Source organism: Typopeltis vanoorti, chromosome 8, assembly GCF_054136105.1.
Source record: "Typopeltis vanoorti isolate ZY-2024b chromosome 8, IOZ_Tvanoo_1.0, whole genome shotgun sequence".
Lineage (NCBI taxonomy): Eukaryota > Metazoa > Arthropoda > Arachnida > Uropygi > Thelyphonidae > Typopeltis > Typopeltis vanoorti.
In genome coordinates, this window is record NC_143556.1 from 28,273,314 (window position 1) to 28,293,075 (window position 19,762).

At 36.2% G+C, this 19,762-nt stretch overlaps 1 protein-coding gene across 3 annotated transcripts in view; it reads left to right on the top strand.

The window, feature by feature from the left end:
* LOC150103873 (rab-like protein 6) overlaps positions 1-19,762 on the top strand; it is a 330,329-nt gene that overhangs the window by 131,941 nt on the left and 178,626 nt on the right. For all 3 annotated transcript variants that reach the window (XM_090396585.1, XM_090396584.1, XM_090396583.1), the window contains exon 8: positions 12,233-12,336. In XM_090396585.1, the coding sequence (XP_090252711.1) occupies positions 12,233-12,336 (104 nt within the window). The remainder of the gene's footprint in view (positions 1-12,232; positions 12,337-19,762) is intronic.

Consider the following 19,762-nt stretch of genomic DNA (forward strand, 5'->3'; position numbering starts at 1 on the left):
CTCTTGCAAAGTGCTCGCTCAGTAATTCCACAATATCGACTGATTCAGTTACCTCCCTACCCTCAGCATTTTTTAAGATCATTCTACCATGAGCATTTTTCCTTTTACTTGCAACATATTGAAAAAACTGTTTGGGATTCTCTTTAGCCTGCGTGGCCAATTTCCTTTCGTAATCTGCTTTTGCTTTTCTTACCACCCTTGTTACCATCCTGGCCTGAGCTTTATACTGTTCCTGCGCCTGATGGTCACCCTTCTCCTTAAAATTCCTCCACAATTGTTTCTTTTTTTGCAGCTCAAGCTTAATAGTGTTATTCATCCATTTAACCCCTAATTGATTTATTATTCGGACTCTTGGTATACATTCAACCATTGCCTCCTGCAAACAGTTCTTAACCACCTCCCATGCACTATCAACATCCAGCCCTTGCAGTTTTACATGCCATGGCATTGAGCCAAGCACACACCTAAGCTTGTCATACTTACCAGCCCGGTAATTCCACATGTACCCTGTCTTAATTGTAAATTCGACTCCTTTAGCCACCTCCCAAGTCATGACTTTATGGTCACTCTCACCAATTAGTGGCAACATGGTCATGTTCATTACAGCCACATTCTCAGTTGCAATTACTAGGTCCAGCACTCTCTGCCCTCTGGTATTTTCCAATACATGTTGCCGTAGATAGTTGTCCCTTAATAACCGCATAAAATCCAATTCCTTCCTCCCATGTGCCCTCTCCTCTTTCCAGTCAATGTTACCATAATTGAAATCACCCATAATAATTACCCTCCTTCCACTCATTTCTTCTATTTGCTTATGCATACTATCCCCACCATCCACTCCATCACCCGGTCTATAGCAGCACCCAATTGTATATTTTGTTCTGCTGGATTGTATCTCACACCAAACAGCCTCAAATGCGCTTTTTTCCCCATCATGCAGTTCAACTTCTATACTCCTTGGCTGAAGATCATCAGCTATCATCAATAACACTCCTCCCCCCTTTTTATTCACCCTGTCACTCCTGAACACGCTATACCCGTCGCATTCAATCCCACTAGCTTTATCATCTTCTGTCAGCCATGTTTCACTAATACCGACAACCTCTGGCCTGGAAGTGCCAACCATGGCCAAAATCTCTTCCTTCTTGTTCCTAATACTCCTGGCATTAGTGAACATGAATCGCAGAAGCCCATTTGTCCCATCCTTACTTTGATGCCTTATACTAACTATCCCATTCTGATTTGTTGTCTGTTGTACTCGCTCGGGCATAATATACTCATTCATACACTTAACTGCCCCCTAAAGTCAGCATATCTACTCCCCTCCCCTCTTAATAAATCTAGTTTCCCTGAGTCTGTACATCCACTTCCACATCATTCATCAACACTCTTTCAAGTCTCCGTACACCAACTCCATTCAAATGCAATCCATCCATCTTATATAAGTCCTTTCGCCCATCGAACTCATTCCACACATCCACAAATTCCACACCACTCTCCATGCATAACCCACGCATAAAGTCATTGGCAATTATGGCCCTCCTTCTAAACACTTCACTGTCATACCACGGTAAGATACTCACCATCCTAACTCTCTCACTCTTCTCTTTTGCTACCTCAAACAACTCCCTCACATCCTCTATCATTTCCATTTTGTCCTGTTTCAAATCATTCGTTCCTGCCACGATTATCATCTCTTTCACCCTCTGTTTTTGCAGTCGAATAGATTCGCTGACGTCCTTTATGATCGCACCCGGCTGGTACGACTTCGTTAAATTCTCAATTATTACGCCTCTTAATAGCGAATCCCCATACATAAATAGTTCTAATGCTAAAACTGCAGATGGCATTCACACCTGTCAGTGGGATATGCAAGATGCCATGAACAAAATTTCTTTTGGAAGTTGGATAATTATATTTAGTAGCAGAATAGATAATTGTTCTTTCTGTAATTCAGTTATTACAAATTACATTCATCTCCTTTGCTATGGTTTAGGAAAATTGACAGAACTTATGCAAGCTGATACAGATGCAAAAATGTTCTCCGATAGCCTTCTTTTTTGTTGGTAATTTATGTGATAAGGTACAGCTGTCTAGTGACATGTTTATCTTGTTGTTTTGATCAGTTTGTTTTTTAGTCCATAGCATTTTGGCTAGAAATCAGATGAGCTGTCCCCTTAGCCAAGGCCAGTAGTAGATGAAGCCAGTAATGATAATTGGTGATTGTCATAACATTATCAATAATTTTTCCAGTTATATCACATTACTTGTTTAGGTACATGCAGTTTTGCTTTCAAGTTGGTGATGAACTTTTATGCTGTTTGGCAAAATGTCTTTTTATGCTATCTGGAAGGAGTTTAAATTTAAATCTACATTATTCAAACTGATGTCAGAAGTAACTCCTGTTTTACAACTTGAATGTTGAAATGAATTTAGTGAATGCTTATGGGATAGGCATTCACTAAAGGATATCCACATGAATTATCCTATCATCTATAGGATAATTCATGTGAATGATAACTATTTGGACTTGCAAGTTATTGTTTGCCCCTCTTTCAGAGAGATAAGATACATCATCATCAATTTTCTGATATATGCACTCAAGGGATGTTCAGGCTACTGTGACAGCACTACATAATTAATTTTATATTATTATTAATCTCCTATCAACAATTTTTCTCCAAATTAGTCTATTACTTTTCAGCACTTCATTACTGTCATATCTCACATTTCCTTTCTCTAAGGCACTTCTAACTGAATCAATCCACTTAGACCTGGGTCTTTTTTTTTGCCATCTTGGCATCAAACACTTTAAAAAAGTATAAAAAACTTTCCTGTCTCATTCTGTTTAAGTAGCCATACCACCTTAGATTAGCCCTGCTCACCATTCTTGAATGCAAACAATGTTGAGTTCCTTTCTAATGTCTTCATGTTTAATATAATTCTGTCATTGATGCCATTTGTTCACACCTCTGATTTTTCTAAGAACTGTCATATCTGTGACCTCATCTTTGAAGTGCTTTATTTCTAACCTGACTCTCAGATCCATAACTTAAAACTGGTTTGAACGCTGTCTTGTGTGCTGCTATTTTAGTATTTTGGCTAATTTTTCTCTTATTCCATATAAATTTATTCAACTGGCTCCCCACCATACCAGCTTTGCTTATTCTGTTGTCTGTTTCTAGATTTAACATGCAGTCTCTTCACTAAACATTGTCCTGAATTGCTGAAATACTTTACTTGCTCTTTAGTCTCTCCATTCAGAATGCAGCAGAGAGATACTTTTATGGCAAATCAGTTTTGTACTGTCTTATAAGTCTTCATAAATCTTAGTATGTTTGATACTTAGTCCATGAAATGTAAACCTAGGTGAGGTAAGGATTAGATAATTGTGGAAATCCTGCTCTAGAGACCATACATGGAACTTACTAGCCACTTTGATCATCCACTTAGTTGAGTGGTAGACAGTCTTGCACTAGGCATAGAAATTCATATATTGCCTAAAGATATTTGCAAACATTTCTGTTTGCAGTAGGATTTGAAACCATGATCTGGTGGTTGGAGAACAGACCCACTATCCATTTGTTCAGCAAAGTCAATAAATGTTTAATATCACTACTCTCAACTCCATTAATCAAAAAACAAAAATTATATACAGTAATTAGTTTTACTGCAAATGTTACAAGAAATATTATAATAAAGTGTGTCTTCACTTCAATATGTTGGTCTTACTGGCCTGCTGTTGCCAAATAATTTTTCATATAAACCTAATTACCATAACAGGTGGGGAACGGGCAGTTTACCCATATATAGTCTATTAAAGTGTATTTCTGATTAGCTTCCATGGAACTTCTAACCAAAGAACATCTTGAATACCACCTGATCTGCAGAGGTCTTGTATTTCTTACAACATAAATGAAACTTACAAAAATTATCATGCCCTTAGAAATCAATTTCAGTCCAGATTCAAACAGCTTTTTATTCTGTTGATCTAGAATATGAAGCTGGAAAAAATTTTTTTCCAGCTTCTGATTTTTCATAACAATATAAACAAGTGTGTGTATGGGGGGGGGGCTAAATAATATGCTGTGAATAAGGTTATTGGTTTTATCTGTCTTAAATATTTTTCATATTCTGCAGCAGAATCTCACTATAGCAAACTCTTGAGGGCCACAAGAATAGTTTGTTATAGCAGACTGTAATGATTATCATCATTTCATAGATCATTGCATCTGTGGGGTCTGGTTATGACTTTTTCGGTAGTTGTTATTGATAATGAGTTTGTTATAGTGGTGTTTACTGTAGTAAGAGTTGACTGTGTAATTCATTATGCTGATCCAAAAACGTGTCCATTTTTTTGTACTGTGTATAGATTTTTCACAACAATATAAAGTGAGATGTTTTCATATGTAATAACTCATATACATCATGAGACCAGATAGCACTGAAGATAAGTGCTATCTGGTCTCATACGGAGGTAGGGTTTTTTTTTCACCCGGAAACTCGGGTGTGTTCACAGGGCCAGTTTGCCCTGTGAACACACATGGATTACAGTCAGAAATACTTCAGATGGTCCCTCCAGCCATAGGTCTCATTTGTCAGCTGTGCCAGTCCTGAGCCTATATAAAAATAGGGAGGACTGAGATAGTGCTGTACCTCCCTGTAAAAGGGGCTCACAGCCATTGAATCATCATACAAAATAAATTAGAAGTATCAATAGAAAAGAAGTTGAACAAGCAGAAGAATGAGAGAGATATACAGTACCACATGGACAGTGTTATTGAGATGAAGAAGACCAAAACAAGTGACATCCCACTAAATAAAAAAATCTTCCTATGGCTGTATAGCTTAAATGGAGCCTTGGTCTTCTGAATTTGTTGTCCCCAACACTGTCTGTCCAAAACAATACTTCTCCAATTTGGACAATGCAATATGTTTTCTTGACTGATGGTCTATCCATCTTGTTTTTGGTTTTCCTTTTGGTCTTTTACCAAGAATTTTACTATTTATAGTCTTCTTAAGAAAGTGATCATTTTTCATAAACATGTCCTGCCCCACTGCAATTTTTTGAACTTGATTAAACTTCTCTTGTGGGTTCTTTATAGAGTTCATATAACTCATGGTTGTATCTGAACTTTAGAGACCATTATCATTCATCAATATTTTTTGAAGAATTTTTCTTTTGAAAGCCAATCAAATTCTCCACCTTTGCTGTAAAACTATCCAGGTTTCATATCCATAGGTAACAACTGGACAAATTATAAATTTATATATTTGAACTTTAGTCTTCCAATGGATAGATAGATACCTTTTTGAACTGAATACATATGAGAGAGAATAAAATGCCCCCCCCCCCCCCCAATTCAATTCTACACTTACTACCATTTCATTTGGTTACCTTTTGTTCATTATGCCTAAATTTAAATTGCTCATTTTTTCTATTTCAAGGTTCCCAATTTTCACACTTGTATCAGTTAACTGATTTTGCCTGGTATTACCGTATTTGTCGGCATATAAGATGCACCCTCCTTTTTTGTACACATTTTTTTAGGAAAAAAAACCTTTTTAGGATCCTCTTCTTGATTCTGCCAAGTTATCATTTTCTCAGTTGGGGGTAGCCCGAAATGCCTCTCTGCAGCCCTGTTTCCATGTTCTTTAGCATACGCAGTCACACGTAGCTTGTATGCAATATTGTAGCAATGCTGACATTTTTCAGCCATAATTTGCCAAGAAATTTAGAGAAAATTTAACGGCAGAAATTTATCACAGTTCACAACAATCGGAAAACTTAAACGAACGGGAACACAGCACTGATCGTCGATGACAGTGCATGCACATCCACCGAACTCTATGTAACTGGAATGCTCTCACACACCACAAGGAAACAAAAGAAATCGCGCAACTTGGAACAGAGAAAATTTCCAGAAATGAAAGTAATAAAAAAAATGACTATCGGCGTATAAGACGTACCCTGTTTTTCAGACCTATTTTCAAAGAAAAAAAAGGCGTCTTATACGCCGGCAAATACGGTAATTATTTTGTTTTTCGTGATTAGTTTTTAGCCCTATCTTGCATGCTAATTTTTCTAATTTCACATATCTTTCTGCTGCTTTCTGTCTACTTCTTGACATAATGTTAATATTATCTGTGTATGATACAGTTTCTACTAGTTTGTTTATTAGAGTGCCTTGAATATCTACTGGCGATCATCAAATAATATATTCCAACTGATGTTAAAAAGAATTGGAGCTAGAATGTTTCCTTGTTTTAATCCTTGAGTTATTCAAAAGGGATCTGTTCATTTTTTTATATTTTAACCTATACTTCTGAATTTTCCATTGTTAATCTTGTCTTACTAGCTTATCTGATCCTAATTTCATAATTTTTCTCTATTAAAGCATTCATATGTTTGTGGGAAATCAACAAAAATCTGATGAATATATATATATATATATATCAGAAATCCAAAATATCTGTAATAATTGTTTAATTATATGTATCTGATCAATTGTAAATTTGCCTTTCCTGAAACCTGACTGGTAGACATCAATTAACTTCTTCATAAATGGGTTTAATTTATATGTTGTATACAACAGAGAAATGCATCTATAATTTCCACCAACTCTTTGTCGTTCTTTTTATCTATCAGGCAGATCAGACCCTTTCTCTATTCTTTTGGCATTGCTCTTTCTTCCATATGGTTAAAATAAATTTGTATATTTTCTATATTTGTATATATAATTTCTTCCCTTTTGCTTTCAGTGTAACTCTGCAGGAATTTTATCTATTCCTGTGAATTTGTTTTTCTTGAATAAATATATTATATTATCATAAGTTCTTACCTTGATGATAGTGCTATAGATTCATCTTCTATAATAGCAGTTGGTGTGTAATTTTGAGTTGCAGAAGCAATGATCCTATTCAGTAAAACTCTGTATGGGTAGTAACCCTTTTCATAATGCATAGCATTATACATGTTTGCAAGGAGATGTGCTTTGCCTTATGAGGATACTAAGGAAAGTGATGTGAACTCAGTCCACCTTTGCCACGAGTTGCCCCAGTCTTGAAGATACTTCAGGCACAAACTTTGTTTGCTTACACTTGGATAAAGAATTAAACTAAATATATAATTTATAGTCTAACCAAGTGAAAAAACTTCCAACGTCATTCTCTAATCCAGAGTAATTTAAGAACAAGGTGTGACAACTTTTGGCAACTGGCATATGGAAATATGACTTCTGCATAGAAGTCATATTCCTGCAACCTTAGTATCACCTCTGGGTCTGGCTCCCACCGAAGAGACCTCGATAAAGGTCTAAACCGGTCTGGGTAGTGACCCTTCCCATAATGCATAGTATTATACATGTCCGCAAGGAGATGTACTTTGCATTATGGGATACTAAATACAGTGATGTGAACTCATTCCACCTTTGCCACGAGTTGCCCCAATCCTGAAGATACTTCAGGTGCAAACTTTGTTTCCTTACACTTGGATAAAGGGTTAAACTAGATATATAATTTGTAGTCTAACCAAGTGAAAAAACTTCCAACAACTGATCTCCATACCATTTTCAATGGGACAAGGGGAATAATCTGGTCACCTATGCCACCAAAATAGTCTTGCATTTTCTCTCACAAAAAGGATCTCAGCTCACCTTCCCTTATCCTTAATAATACATAAATAAGATCTCTCTGTCTCCTCAGACTGACATTTCCCTCTAGCTTCTAAAAAAACTGTTTTTCTTTTTTTGCTCAAGATGCTATTGTTAGATCCTGAATGCAGAGCTTTACAAGCAAATTCTTCATTCAGGATTTAACATAATAAACTACTACTAATTAAGGAGATATCTGCACATCAGCTAATAATTATAAAGTGTTGTTTTATGTTTTGTAATAATGTATAGTCCATTTGTGCGATATAGTGAGAATTATTGTTAGGTTATTTGTAATTCCCAAGTAAGCTGTCTAGTACCTTGCGAAATTCTGAGAAAAGTTTATAATAGTAATCCGGAATAATCGCGTATAATCGGTATGAGTCGAGTGTAGCGATGGAGGCTATACCTACGCGGAAATATGATGTCAGAGCGCCTTCCTAGAATAATGTAACCAGACAGGTTAGCAAGAGTGTAGGATCACCCAAGGGGTACGAACGATGGGGTTCGTGGGTGAAAACCGCATTGAATAGAGGGCGCCCGAATAGGGCGAATAAAAGACGAAGCACGCCGTTTTAGGAAGCTTTTTGACCTTTTGATCTTCGAGTGCCGGATTCAAGTTTTAGGGGGGGAGGGGTTGTTGGAGGAATGGTGAGAGAGCGGTGGGTCGGCTACAGTAATGACAGACGGCAGGTTCTTTTCTTGAGAATGCTCGAAGATTTTCGAGCAGAGCTGATCGCGATATGATGGCCCATGTGGAATTGAGCCTTAGCAAAATGTCCCATTGGAGAAAGTTTCCTGTGGAGCGGTAGACAGCACGCAACAGTCGGAAACGATTAGAAGAAAAAGCGTAGTACATTGCCAGATGCAAAGACAGCCAAAGGATATGCAGTACGGTAATCCAGACCTACATGGAATGGCGGCATGAAATCTGAAAGGATCCGGTAATGTAAGAGTTTTCGTTCTATGTTAAAAATTTGTTTAAGAGAACAAGAAATTTGTGTGTGTTGTAACTAAAGGACACTAGTAGAGAACTTTTAGTGAGAATTTGACTGAATTAATTAAGCCCTTGTGGAACAAAGAAGAGTTGTTAAATAGGCAGGGATTTGTGAATGGCTAGACTTACTTAAATGAAATTTAGAATTAAGGTAATCATTGATAGAGTATTAATGAAAGTGTTCAATAAGTATTCTGTGAGTAACTTGTGAAAGAATTATATAGTAGTAGTATTTTGCTTAAACCTAATTTTGTCCTTTCATAATTGAAGGATTTAACTTTCTCTGATTCATTGTGATTTAGTATAACCCTTAACTTAGAGTGAATTTTGATCCATTGAGTATTTAAGCTTACATAACTGTAAATGTTTTGTGTCTTCCAATAAACATGTTTTGTACCTTATACCTGAGTTATGCCTGATTACGAATTCAAACCACCACTTATGAAATTGAACCTTTTGGCGGGAAGGAATTTAGATATAATAGTTTAAGTGAGATTCGGTCTACGACTGCTAACTGAATCTGCACAGTGCTAGCGTGAGATAAATTATTGTGTGTATCCTTTTAGTTTTGAATTATTTCCCTGAACAAGAGTCTCTTCTGTTATAGGATATTGGCTGGCGCAGCGAAATATAAATTTTGCCAATATCCGAAGAGGAAATAAATCTGAATTAGCATTTTAGGAGCACGACAATAGATTAGAAGGAGAGTTATTACAGAGGTAGAATAAGATATAACATAGAGAGATAGCGACATAACAATAGAGTAGCCGGTAGGACTTTAATTGTACAAAGTTTTGAGTAAGCTAAAGGATAGATTCTAGAGACAGTAAATTAATGTATAATAAGATCGAACTTACGACTTACGAAATAACATTATATGAAAGTAAGGATATAACAAGAACACAGCCGACGAATTACAGATACAACACTATTTCACCTCCACCTGGCTACTAACCCTATACAAATCCATCCATCCATAGAATACTGTTCACACATTTCAGGTGGTGCACCTAAAGCCTCCCTAAAGGTTTGTGATACTTTTCAGAGTAGAGCAATTCAGCTCATAGATGACTTTCCCTCACAGATTCACTTCAACCTCTGTCTCAGATGTTACAACTCTGTCTCTTCTACAGATAATTCCATAGTCATTGCTCCAGTGAACTGACAAATATCATTCTTTCACTTTTCTGTTTGTCCTGTTAAAACAAGAGCAGAAGCTGCCTGCCCTATATCTCATTTCATCGTCATCATCAGTTTCCTGATATGTACCTTCGAGGGATGTTCAGTTATATGTTAAGTGTTAACATATAACTGAACATGATAAGTTTACGTTATTATTAATCTCTTATCAACAATTTACCATTCCATTTGTCTCATATAATTGTAGTGCTTGGAAAATCTTTTCTCTGAGAAAAGTAAAATCATATGCCTTTTTCAGATCTGCAAAACTTACATACAGATTCTTATCTTATTCCCATGTTTTCTCAACAATTTGTCATAAATTGAAAAATGTACTCCTAACAATCTCTATATGGCACGAATCCAGCTTATTCTCCCAGTTTCTCTTCCACAAACTTTCTTGTCCTCTTTTTAGGTATGCTTACATAAATCTTACTTTGAAACACTTAAAGAAATTCCTCTGTAATTCTCATTCTGCTTTATTCCCTTTTTTATAGATGGGAACTATTAGAGCTCTACTCCAATCATCTGGAATTTGACCTTTTGACTAAGCCCTCTGAATTATGCAGTTTACTTACTGCAAAACTTTTATACCTCCATATTTGCACATTTCTAGTCAAATATCATCTACTTCAACTGCCTTGGCACATTTCAAGTTTTTGATGGCTCTTTTCATTCTTTTCATAATATTCTCTGTCTCTCTTCTGGAATAACCTTCCCCATAATGTGTTACCCCAACAATTACAACCTTCAGATGTTTATAAAAAATATTATTTGGTAACTTTCATGGAGTCAATAGACTCATTGTGAGAGGTCCACTCAACCAGCAACATATCTATTGTAATGAACTTTGAAGTTATTTATGAAGGTGGTCTGAAAAGTTCTTGGCCTAACAATGAAATAACAAATTTATAATTTCAAAATTATTTTTATATTTCAACATAAAATTTTCTTCTGCAAATCGGGTCTTTTCTCATGAATTTTTTCATCTAGTCTGGTTAAAAGATCGAAATAATATTCCCTGGTTATTGTTTTACCCTTTTCAAGATAATTATGAACAAAATGCCTTCAGCATCCCAAAACACCCATGCCATAACCTTTCCTGCTGATGGAACTGACATTGTCTTCTTTGCCTCTGAACAACTGGCTTCTGTCCACTGTTTTGACTCCTATTTGGAGTCTGGTGTGTAATGGTGAATCCGTCTCATCCATAGTAATAAATTGACACACAAAATCAGTTTTATTCTTGTTAAAACGCTCCAAGCACTGTTCAGAGATTTTCATGCAAGTGCGTTTTTGATCTGCTGTGAGCAAGTGCAGCACCCATCTTGCAGAAAGCTTTTTCATATGCAATTTCTCATGCAAAATATATCCTACACTTTCTTTTGAAATGCCTATAGTCATAACAATTCACTCACTTTGACTCGCCGGTCATCAAGGTCACCAAGTTGCCCTGGTGCTGTATCACCTTACCCCAGTCCTGAAGATACTTTCAGGCGCAAACTTTGTTTGCTCACACTTGGATAAAGGATTAAACTAAATTTATTATACTCTAACCAAGTGAAAAATAAACTTTCAACATCTTTCTCTAAATCCAGAGTAATTTATTAAAAAAGGGTGGCACACCATTTGGCAACTCCTATAGGTAGAGATGACCTACGAATGCTTCTGCCTGGTATCTCAGCTTGGGCCTGGCTCCCACTGAAGAGACCTCAATAAAGGTCGAAACTAGTCTGGGTAGTGGCCCTTCCTTTAATGCATAACATTAGACATATCCGCAAGGAGATGTGTTTTGCATTATAGGAGATAAGATACTGAGACAGGAGTGTTGGTAGCTTGCTCCACCTTTGCAACGAGTTGCCCTGGTGCTGTATCACCTTACCCCAGTCCTGAAGATACTTTCAGGCGCAAACTTTGTTTGCTCACACTTGAATAAAGGATTAAACTAAATTTATTATACGTAGCTCTGCTATCAGATACTGGTGCACTCGTGAAGTCACATGCTCACATATGCCTAACAATAGAACTTTAGCCTGGACTGTAGCTTTAGTTCAAACTTAATTCCAGTGCATAGTCTGTTATTGTAGTGGTACAATGTTTCTTTACGGTGTTTTTTATGTTTGCTTTTAATGTTCTCATGCCTGAAGAAGTCTGTATTCCAACAAAACATGTTGTGTGTTAAATTCAATTAATTTGTTTTTCTAATTCTCGGAATTCCGTCAGTAAATAATATGAACATATCTACATACCGAGTCAACATAGCTGATAATATATTTAAATTTATTTTTATTATTTTTATTTTTTGAGAGATAAGATCACTTTACATTGAAATATTTGGTTTTGAATACTTCAGTGAATACTTTTATTTAAAAATTTTTCTAAGGAAGAATAATTACTCTTTTAGAGAGAAACATTATTAAAACAGTTGGAAATTAATACTCAGGAAATTGAGACAACTGTGGAAGAGTTAAATTGTCTACAGGAATCAGAAGAACAAAATTACGATCTGTAAGTGTGGAGCACTTTATTGTAATTAGAATTTAGCTACTTGTAATTTTTTTCAGTGAAATCAGTGAAAATATTTCTTCATGCTTATTTGAGTTCTGAAATCGTTTTTACCTACTTGTTTGCATAATCTTTACTAAATCTTGTAGTTATTGCCAGAGACATTAACCAGGATTATGCAAATTAATAGAATATGAAACTGTAATTTTTTCAAGTATGAAAATATTATTATTATTATTGTACAGTCTTGAAGACTCTTTGCAGCAAACTGTTGTTCCTCTCCTTGAAACCATTAACAGACAAGGCACTCAGCTAATTCTGGCAACCCATTCCCTTCATTCACCACTCTCCAAGTGAAAAATCTAGCCCTCACACCCTTACTAACCACACTCTTACTCAACTTCCAAGAATGACCACTTGTTCTTCCCTCCTTTAGCCAAGTGCTGAAACATTTCCCTGGCATCAGTTCTATAAAACCCTTGAAGTAACTTAAATGTTTCTATCATAGCCTCTCTTTTACGCCTATCAACCAACTTTTGCAACCTACAAATCTTCAATTTCTCCTCGTAGGATGCATTCCACAGACCACTCACCTCTGAATCCTCTTCATCCCAAAGAAACCAGACCTGAACACAGTAATCCAGATGTGGACATATCAAGCCTTATAACGAAGAATATTTTCCTTATCTCTATTTGCTGGTGTTCAATAGCCAGGCAATCTTATGAGCTACCTTGGACCTTAGCAGAATCACCTTTTAAATTTCAACTCTGTCTACCAGCATCTCCAAATTCTTAGCTTCATCTGTTTCCTGGAGTGCAATTCCATCAAATTGGTGCATAACTTGTAATTGATTTATCTCAAAATTCATAACTCATTTTCACATTTCTCCACATTAAACTGATATCCATTATCTTTTACCATACTGACAGCCTATCTAAATCATCCTACAAGCTCTCCACATCACCTTGATTAACTGTTACTGTACTCAGTTTTGAATCATCAGACAAAAACTGAATATATCATTTCAGACTATTTTCCTGTGTCATTTATGTTCAAATTAAACAGAAGTATTCCTAACACAGAACTTTGTGGCACACCACTAGTCGCATGCTTTCTCTGGGTTTCTGCTTTTCCATATACTGCTTTGACATCTGTTCATCGCCCATCCTCTTATCTGTATAAGCAGTGTCATATCCATCCCCATTTGTTCTAATTGCATAACAGAGTTCCATGTGATATTCTGCCAAATGCCTTTGCAAAATCATTGTGTAGCCATTTCCTTCATCCAACTCAGCTGTCACTCTATTATAGAAAGTTAGTGAACTACAAAGGTATGACTGACCCTTCACAAAGCCATGCTGACCTTCATACAGTACCATATTTTTATCTACCCATTCTTGAATTCTCTTTTTGACCAATTTTCCTAGTACTTTTACCACATGCCTGAGATACTGATTGGTCTATAATTTGCTGCTGCAGTCTTAGAACCTCCTTTATGCAAAGGAATTATGTTGACCTCTTTCCAATCCCTTGGAACTCTACCAGAGCTGAGACTTAAAATAAACAGCTTAGTGTTGCCAGTTCACTTGCATATACTTGTAAAATGTGAGCTAATATCCCATCTAATCTCACGACTGTATTTACATTGAGATTCTGCAATATTCTAAGACACCCCCCCCCATTCATTGCAAATGAATGGGGGGGGGTGTCTTAGAATGACTTATGTCACAGAATGACTTAAGAATGTCTTAGAATGACATATGTCACAGTGACTGTTCCCACATCAGTCACTGTGACATATGTCATCATCGGCATTTATTAAGGTTATTCTTCCTCTTACTTGCCATATAACAACTCTTTGGGATTTCCTTTGGCCTGCTTGGCTAGTTTCTTGTAATGTGATTTTGCTTTCCTTACCATGCCATTCACCCTTCGCATCTCTTTTCTTGCAGGTTTTTATGCCAGGGCACAGCTTCAAGCTTCCTCCTAAGCAGTCTTGTCATAATCACCTACCTTGTAGGTGGGTGATTAGGACAAGATCGCATGGTCAATTTCTGCAATCAAAGACAGTGTGGCTAGCTTAGTTATAGATAGCTCTTCTGATTCTATGACTAGTCTTGCTACTTTTGCACCCAGAGTCCCATCCATCACATGCTTTCTCAAGTAATTCTCTCAGTAGATGTATAAACACCATTTCTCTCCTGTCACATGATCTTTCTTCCTTCTTTCTAATCTGTATCTTCATAGTTGAAGTTCCCCATAATTATTCTTTGACCCTCACTTATCATACTAATTTGTACAATGAGTGTTCAATTTGTACTCTTCTTCCAAATCATCCTTGGAAGATTAAGTTACATTAAATCTTCTGTTCACTTTAATAGTTACCTTCACATATTGGCTCACTTTGCTATGAATACATTGATTGAGAGTCAGGTTGGGGAAGAATTACTGAAATTGTGATTGCCACTGTTTAGTACTGAAGACATGTCAATGAATTTGCAGTCATTCAGTAATTTCATTAATAATGGATACAATCCTTAAAAAAATACACATTATGTCTTACACCTCATATCAGTCCGACTAATAGAGAGCCATTACATTAATCATAAACTGTAGTAGAGGAGTATCAGTGAATAAAAAAGCACTTTTTTTTCACAGATACTCCTGTGAAAAAAAAAAAATAATAAATTTATTTATTTATTTATTTTTAATAAATACCAATTACAAACTTCCTAAGCTCACATGGGATGTTGATAAAAACATATATGGAAGCTATCATTTTCCTCTTATCAATACTATGCCTTCAAAGAAACCATGTCTTACCTTGATATCCATGGGGAAAATGGACCAGGCTGACTGCAATACAATTGAAATTTAATACTGAAGCAGCTAAATGCCTATTAATGAAGCACATAATGGATTGTATCGTCCATGCAGTAACTGCAGCAATTCCAAAAACATTATCTTGATTTCCACTCTATCCAAAGATATCCTTGGCACTCTTGGTGAAATCAAGAGTGCCAAGCATCCAAAATGGGGTATATTTCGTAGATAACTTACTGCAACAAACTTAACAGCATTTAAACATGCTCAGGCCAAAGCATGTGAGACATGCATGTCCATATCATTAGTCAAATATAATTCTGGGTCTATTTACATTGATTAATCAAACAACCAGTGCAAAAACTGTCTAGGATAAAATCCGGAAAATGAAAGATAGATGCAAAACAATTGTCCAATTATTTTGCGCCTATCTTGTCCAGTTGTCCCTTTGACCATACTGGATGTATTATTGCTAATTCCAAAGCTATTGCAGACACTTGGGTGAAAACTTTTACCAGAATCCTCTTTTTCAAGGAACTTGACCTTCTATTACTGTTCTTAGAAGTCCTTCCATCCTTTCATTGTATCCAAAATATTTTAACTTTCTTCTGTCTATATCCTTAAGGAGCCTTAAAGTTCTAGTGATCTTTTCTAACACCCATTCATTTGTATGCCTCTCAACGGAAGGATATCTGTTTCTTATCTGACTTCTTTAGGTTCCAAGTCTCACATCCATAACTCGCTGTTGAAAAACAATTGCATCCAAAATCCTCAACTTTGTTCCCAGAGATAGATCCATCCTTTCAGATTTTAGACAGGTCTCTGACTGTTTTAGCCATTCCTAGCCTTCTTCTGATGTCTTCTGAACAGCAATTCTTCACATTAATAATGGATCCCAGGTACTCAAACTTGCTGACTTCCTCAATTCTTTCTCCATTAAGGTACACTTGTTTCTCAAGAGCTTCCCTGTTTGTATTTCCTTTGAGAGGAAATACAAACGGAAGATTATGGCTCTCAAAGGAGAGCCATAATCTTTGTGTTGCTAGGATTTTGAAATCCTCTGTTATTACTGATCTTGTTAACTTTGTCAAGAATTAGTCCTAGTTCTTACATGTCATTACAAAGGGACATTATCATCAGCATACCTCATATTACTGATCAATCTACCTCCTATTCTAATTCCTGTCTTGAGCCCATCCAATGCTTCATTCATATATATACTAAAGAAGTGAGGAGAAAGTAAACATCCTTGCCTAACTCCTTTTCCAACCTGAAGCCAATCAATCAATCCAACACACCTGTTCTTACTATGGCTTCTTGCTCTCTGTACAAGTTGGCTATCAACCTGATAGTGTGTTGAGGAAAACCCATTCTTTTCATTACTTCCCACAGTTTCACATACTGAACACAGTCAAAAGCTTAAGAGCAGTCTATGAAACACATTACCGTAGTCTAAATTCTTTATACTTTTCTATGATATGTTTATTGGAAAGGATCTTATTCATTCTATGTAATCTCTTATATTCTTCAGTTCCTGCATCTCTTTGTTTTTCCAACCACCTTTAGCTGTATCCTGTATTATCGCTTTGACTCCTTCCCAAAGTATTTCTGGTGAGTTCTTCTCATTGGTTTCCAAAAAATCATCCAACTAAGTTGATGTTTCTTATGTGAATCCACTAGGAATTGTGCCTGACTTGGAAGGTTTTGGAGTCTTAGTCTCACTTGGGCACTTACTATCTGATGGTCTGTACTACAATCTGCTCCAGGACAAGTATGCACATCAGAGATACTTGTCTTCCACTGCTGAAGAGCCAGGATATAATCAGTCTGGTGCTTTGACCTATCAATGTTAGATATCCAAGTATAGGTCCATCGTGAATGTTTCTGGAAGCAGGTATTGGTAAAAACTAATCTGTTAGCATGAGCAAATTCCAAGTCTTTCACCATGGGTGTTATGCTCACCCAGACCAAACATGCCACATTCTGTCCTAACTCTCATGGTCTTTCCCATTTTTGCATTTAAATCCTCTAAGAGATGTCAAGTATGTCTCTCCCTGGTAGGCAGTCTAAAACAGTCATCTAAGTTTTTTAGAATTCCTCACTCTCTTCTTCAGGCCTATCCATGTGGGGTGCATAAACTGTCATGATTGATACATTGGTAGGCTGAGCCTTAAGTCTTATAGAAAGTATCCTTTCATTAATAGGGTTATAACCAAGAAGGCTTCTTTCCTGAGCTTTCTTCAGTATCACAGTTACCCCATGATGCTTTGACCAGAAATGCTTAAATAAGAAAGTTTGGCAATGACTGTACTGCATAATTCAGAGGGCCTGGTTGAATTCCCAGTGATTGGAGTAGAGCTTATAGTCCCTATGGAAAGAAAGCAGAATGTGAGAATTACAGAAGAATTACTGTACTGAATGTTCCAGGTAAGATTTAGGCAAGCATACTTCAAAAGAGTGTGAGAAAGATTGTGGAAGAGAAACTTGGAAAGAACAAGCAGGCCAAATGACAGTTCAGGCCAAATAGAGGTTTTCAAGGTCAGATTTTCACTTTCAGACAAATACTTGAGAAATCTTGAAAATATAAGGATCCGTACTTAATGTTTTTTATCTTTTAATGTTTTGTAGATCTGGAAAAGGCTTATGATAAGGTGCCCAGAGAAAAGATTTTCAAAACACTGCAATTATATGGGGTAAATGGAGCATTATATAGGGTGATACATAGTCTATGTTTAAATTATAAGTCAACAGTTAGAATTGCAGGGAATGTAGGAAGATGATTTGATGTCAGATTAGGTGTAGGATAAAGATGCATATGTTTGCAACTCTTATTCATCATCTGTATGGATCACATTATGAAAGAAAGTGGTATTAAACTTAATGTTTAATATGTATTAGAATTGGAAATATCAAGCTCTTTACTTTTGCTTTTATGCTCCTAAACACATCCTAAACCAGTGCGAGTTTCCAGGAACAGCTGTTACAAATTTTGCTTGAAATTCAGCAATAAAAAAACCAAAACTATGAAAATAGGAGGGAAAATAGAAAAGTTCAGCTGCTTTCTGAATGGAGAGCCTATAGAATAAGTAAAATATTTCAACTATTTAGGCACAGTTTTTAGTGAAGATTGCTAGTAAAAAATCTGGAAATAGACAATAGAATAAGTAAAGCTAGTATGGTGTGGATCTAGTTAAATAAAGTTATATGGAATAAGAAAGAAATTAGCCAGAACACTAAATTAGCAGTATTCAAACCAGTTTTATGTTATAGATGTGAGAGTTGAATTAGAAATAAAGCACTTGATCAAAGATGGGAGACTGCAGACGAGAGTTCTTAGAAAAATTAGGGCTTGAATAGATGGCATCAATGGCAGATTTTTAATCATATTAAAAATCAAGACATTAGAAAGGAGAGAACTTTGTTTGAATTCAAGATTGTGTGAGCAGGGCTAATCTAAGGTATGGTCACTTAAATAGAATGAGAGATAAAAGGTTAGCAAAACAAGTGTTTGATGGCAGGAAAAAGACCCAGAGCAAGACCAAGGTCTAGGTGGATTGATTAAGTCAGAAGTGTCTTTAGAGGAATGCAATTTAGATACGACATTATTGGAGTGCTGATAAGTAATAGCCTAATTTCAAGGGAAATTGTTGACAGGAGATTGTTATTAATGTAAACTTAATCATGTAGTACTGTCATAGTAGCCTGAACACCCACCGTTGGGCATACATATCAGGAAATTGATGATGATGAAATTTCCATTCAACTGTCAAGGGCACCATCAATATGAATTTCAAATTAAAGAAGCACAAATATAAAACATTGGCTCAAAATGAGTAGTGCCTGTGAACTACACATAAATGATCAGAGGAAGATCCTCTGATTTTCCTCTGATCATTTATGAAGCCTGAAGTTTGTCTCAAATATTCTCATTCTGGTGACACATTGGTGTCCAAAAGCTGAGGAAGAATTACATTTTTATATGTATATGAAAAAATTTTCATGATTACATCCAAATGTAAACATAAATTTATTGCCAGCATAATAAATTATATTGCGCAAAAACATTATAAATTTCATACAAATTAAACTGCAATGTTTTTGAAAAAATTTACAAATTTATTAAGTTATGTACAGTGTTTACAGAAAGCTATGTGGAGAGACATTTCAACATGGAATATGTTCCCTCGAACTGCAGTGCAGCTCTCACAACGTAATACCATGCTTAGAACCAAGTTACTCAGAAGTTCTTGAGGCAAAGTGCCCACTCCTCCTTCAGAGTAAGATCTGGGGAGCATGCTGACCACTCAATTCACTTAATGCCCTAGGTCTCCAGAAGTATCTCCAGTGCTTGTGTATTATGTGGTGTGGCATTGTCATCCATAAAAATGAATCTTCTTTGCGTACAGCATCATCAAACAATTGAACATCACATTGAAGAACTTCTGAGTAACTTGGTTCTCATTGGTGTCTTGTCCAGTTTTTATGGATGCAACACCACTGAAAACGTGCACTCCAATGGGCTGTGGATAAAGGGATGCAGACCTCAGGCATGTTATTATAGTATTATTATGTGACACCTCCAAGGACTCCAGGGACTCATCAATG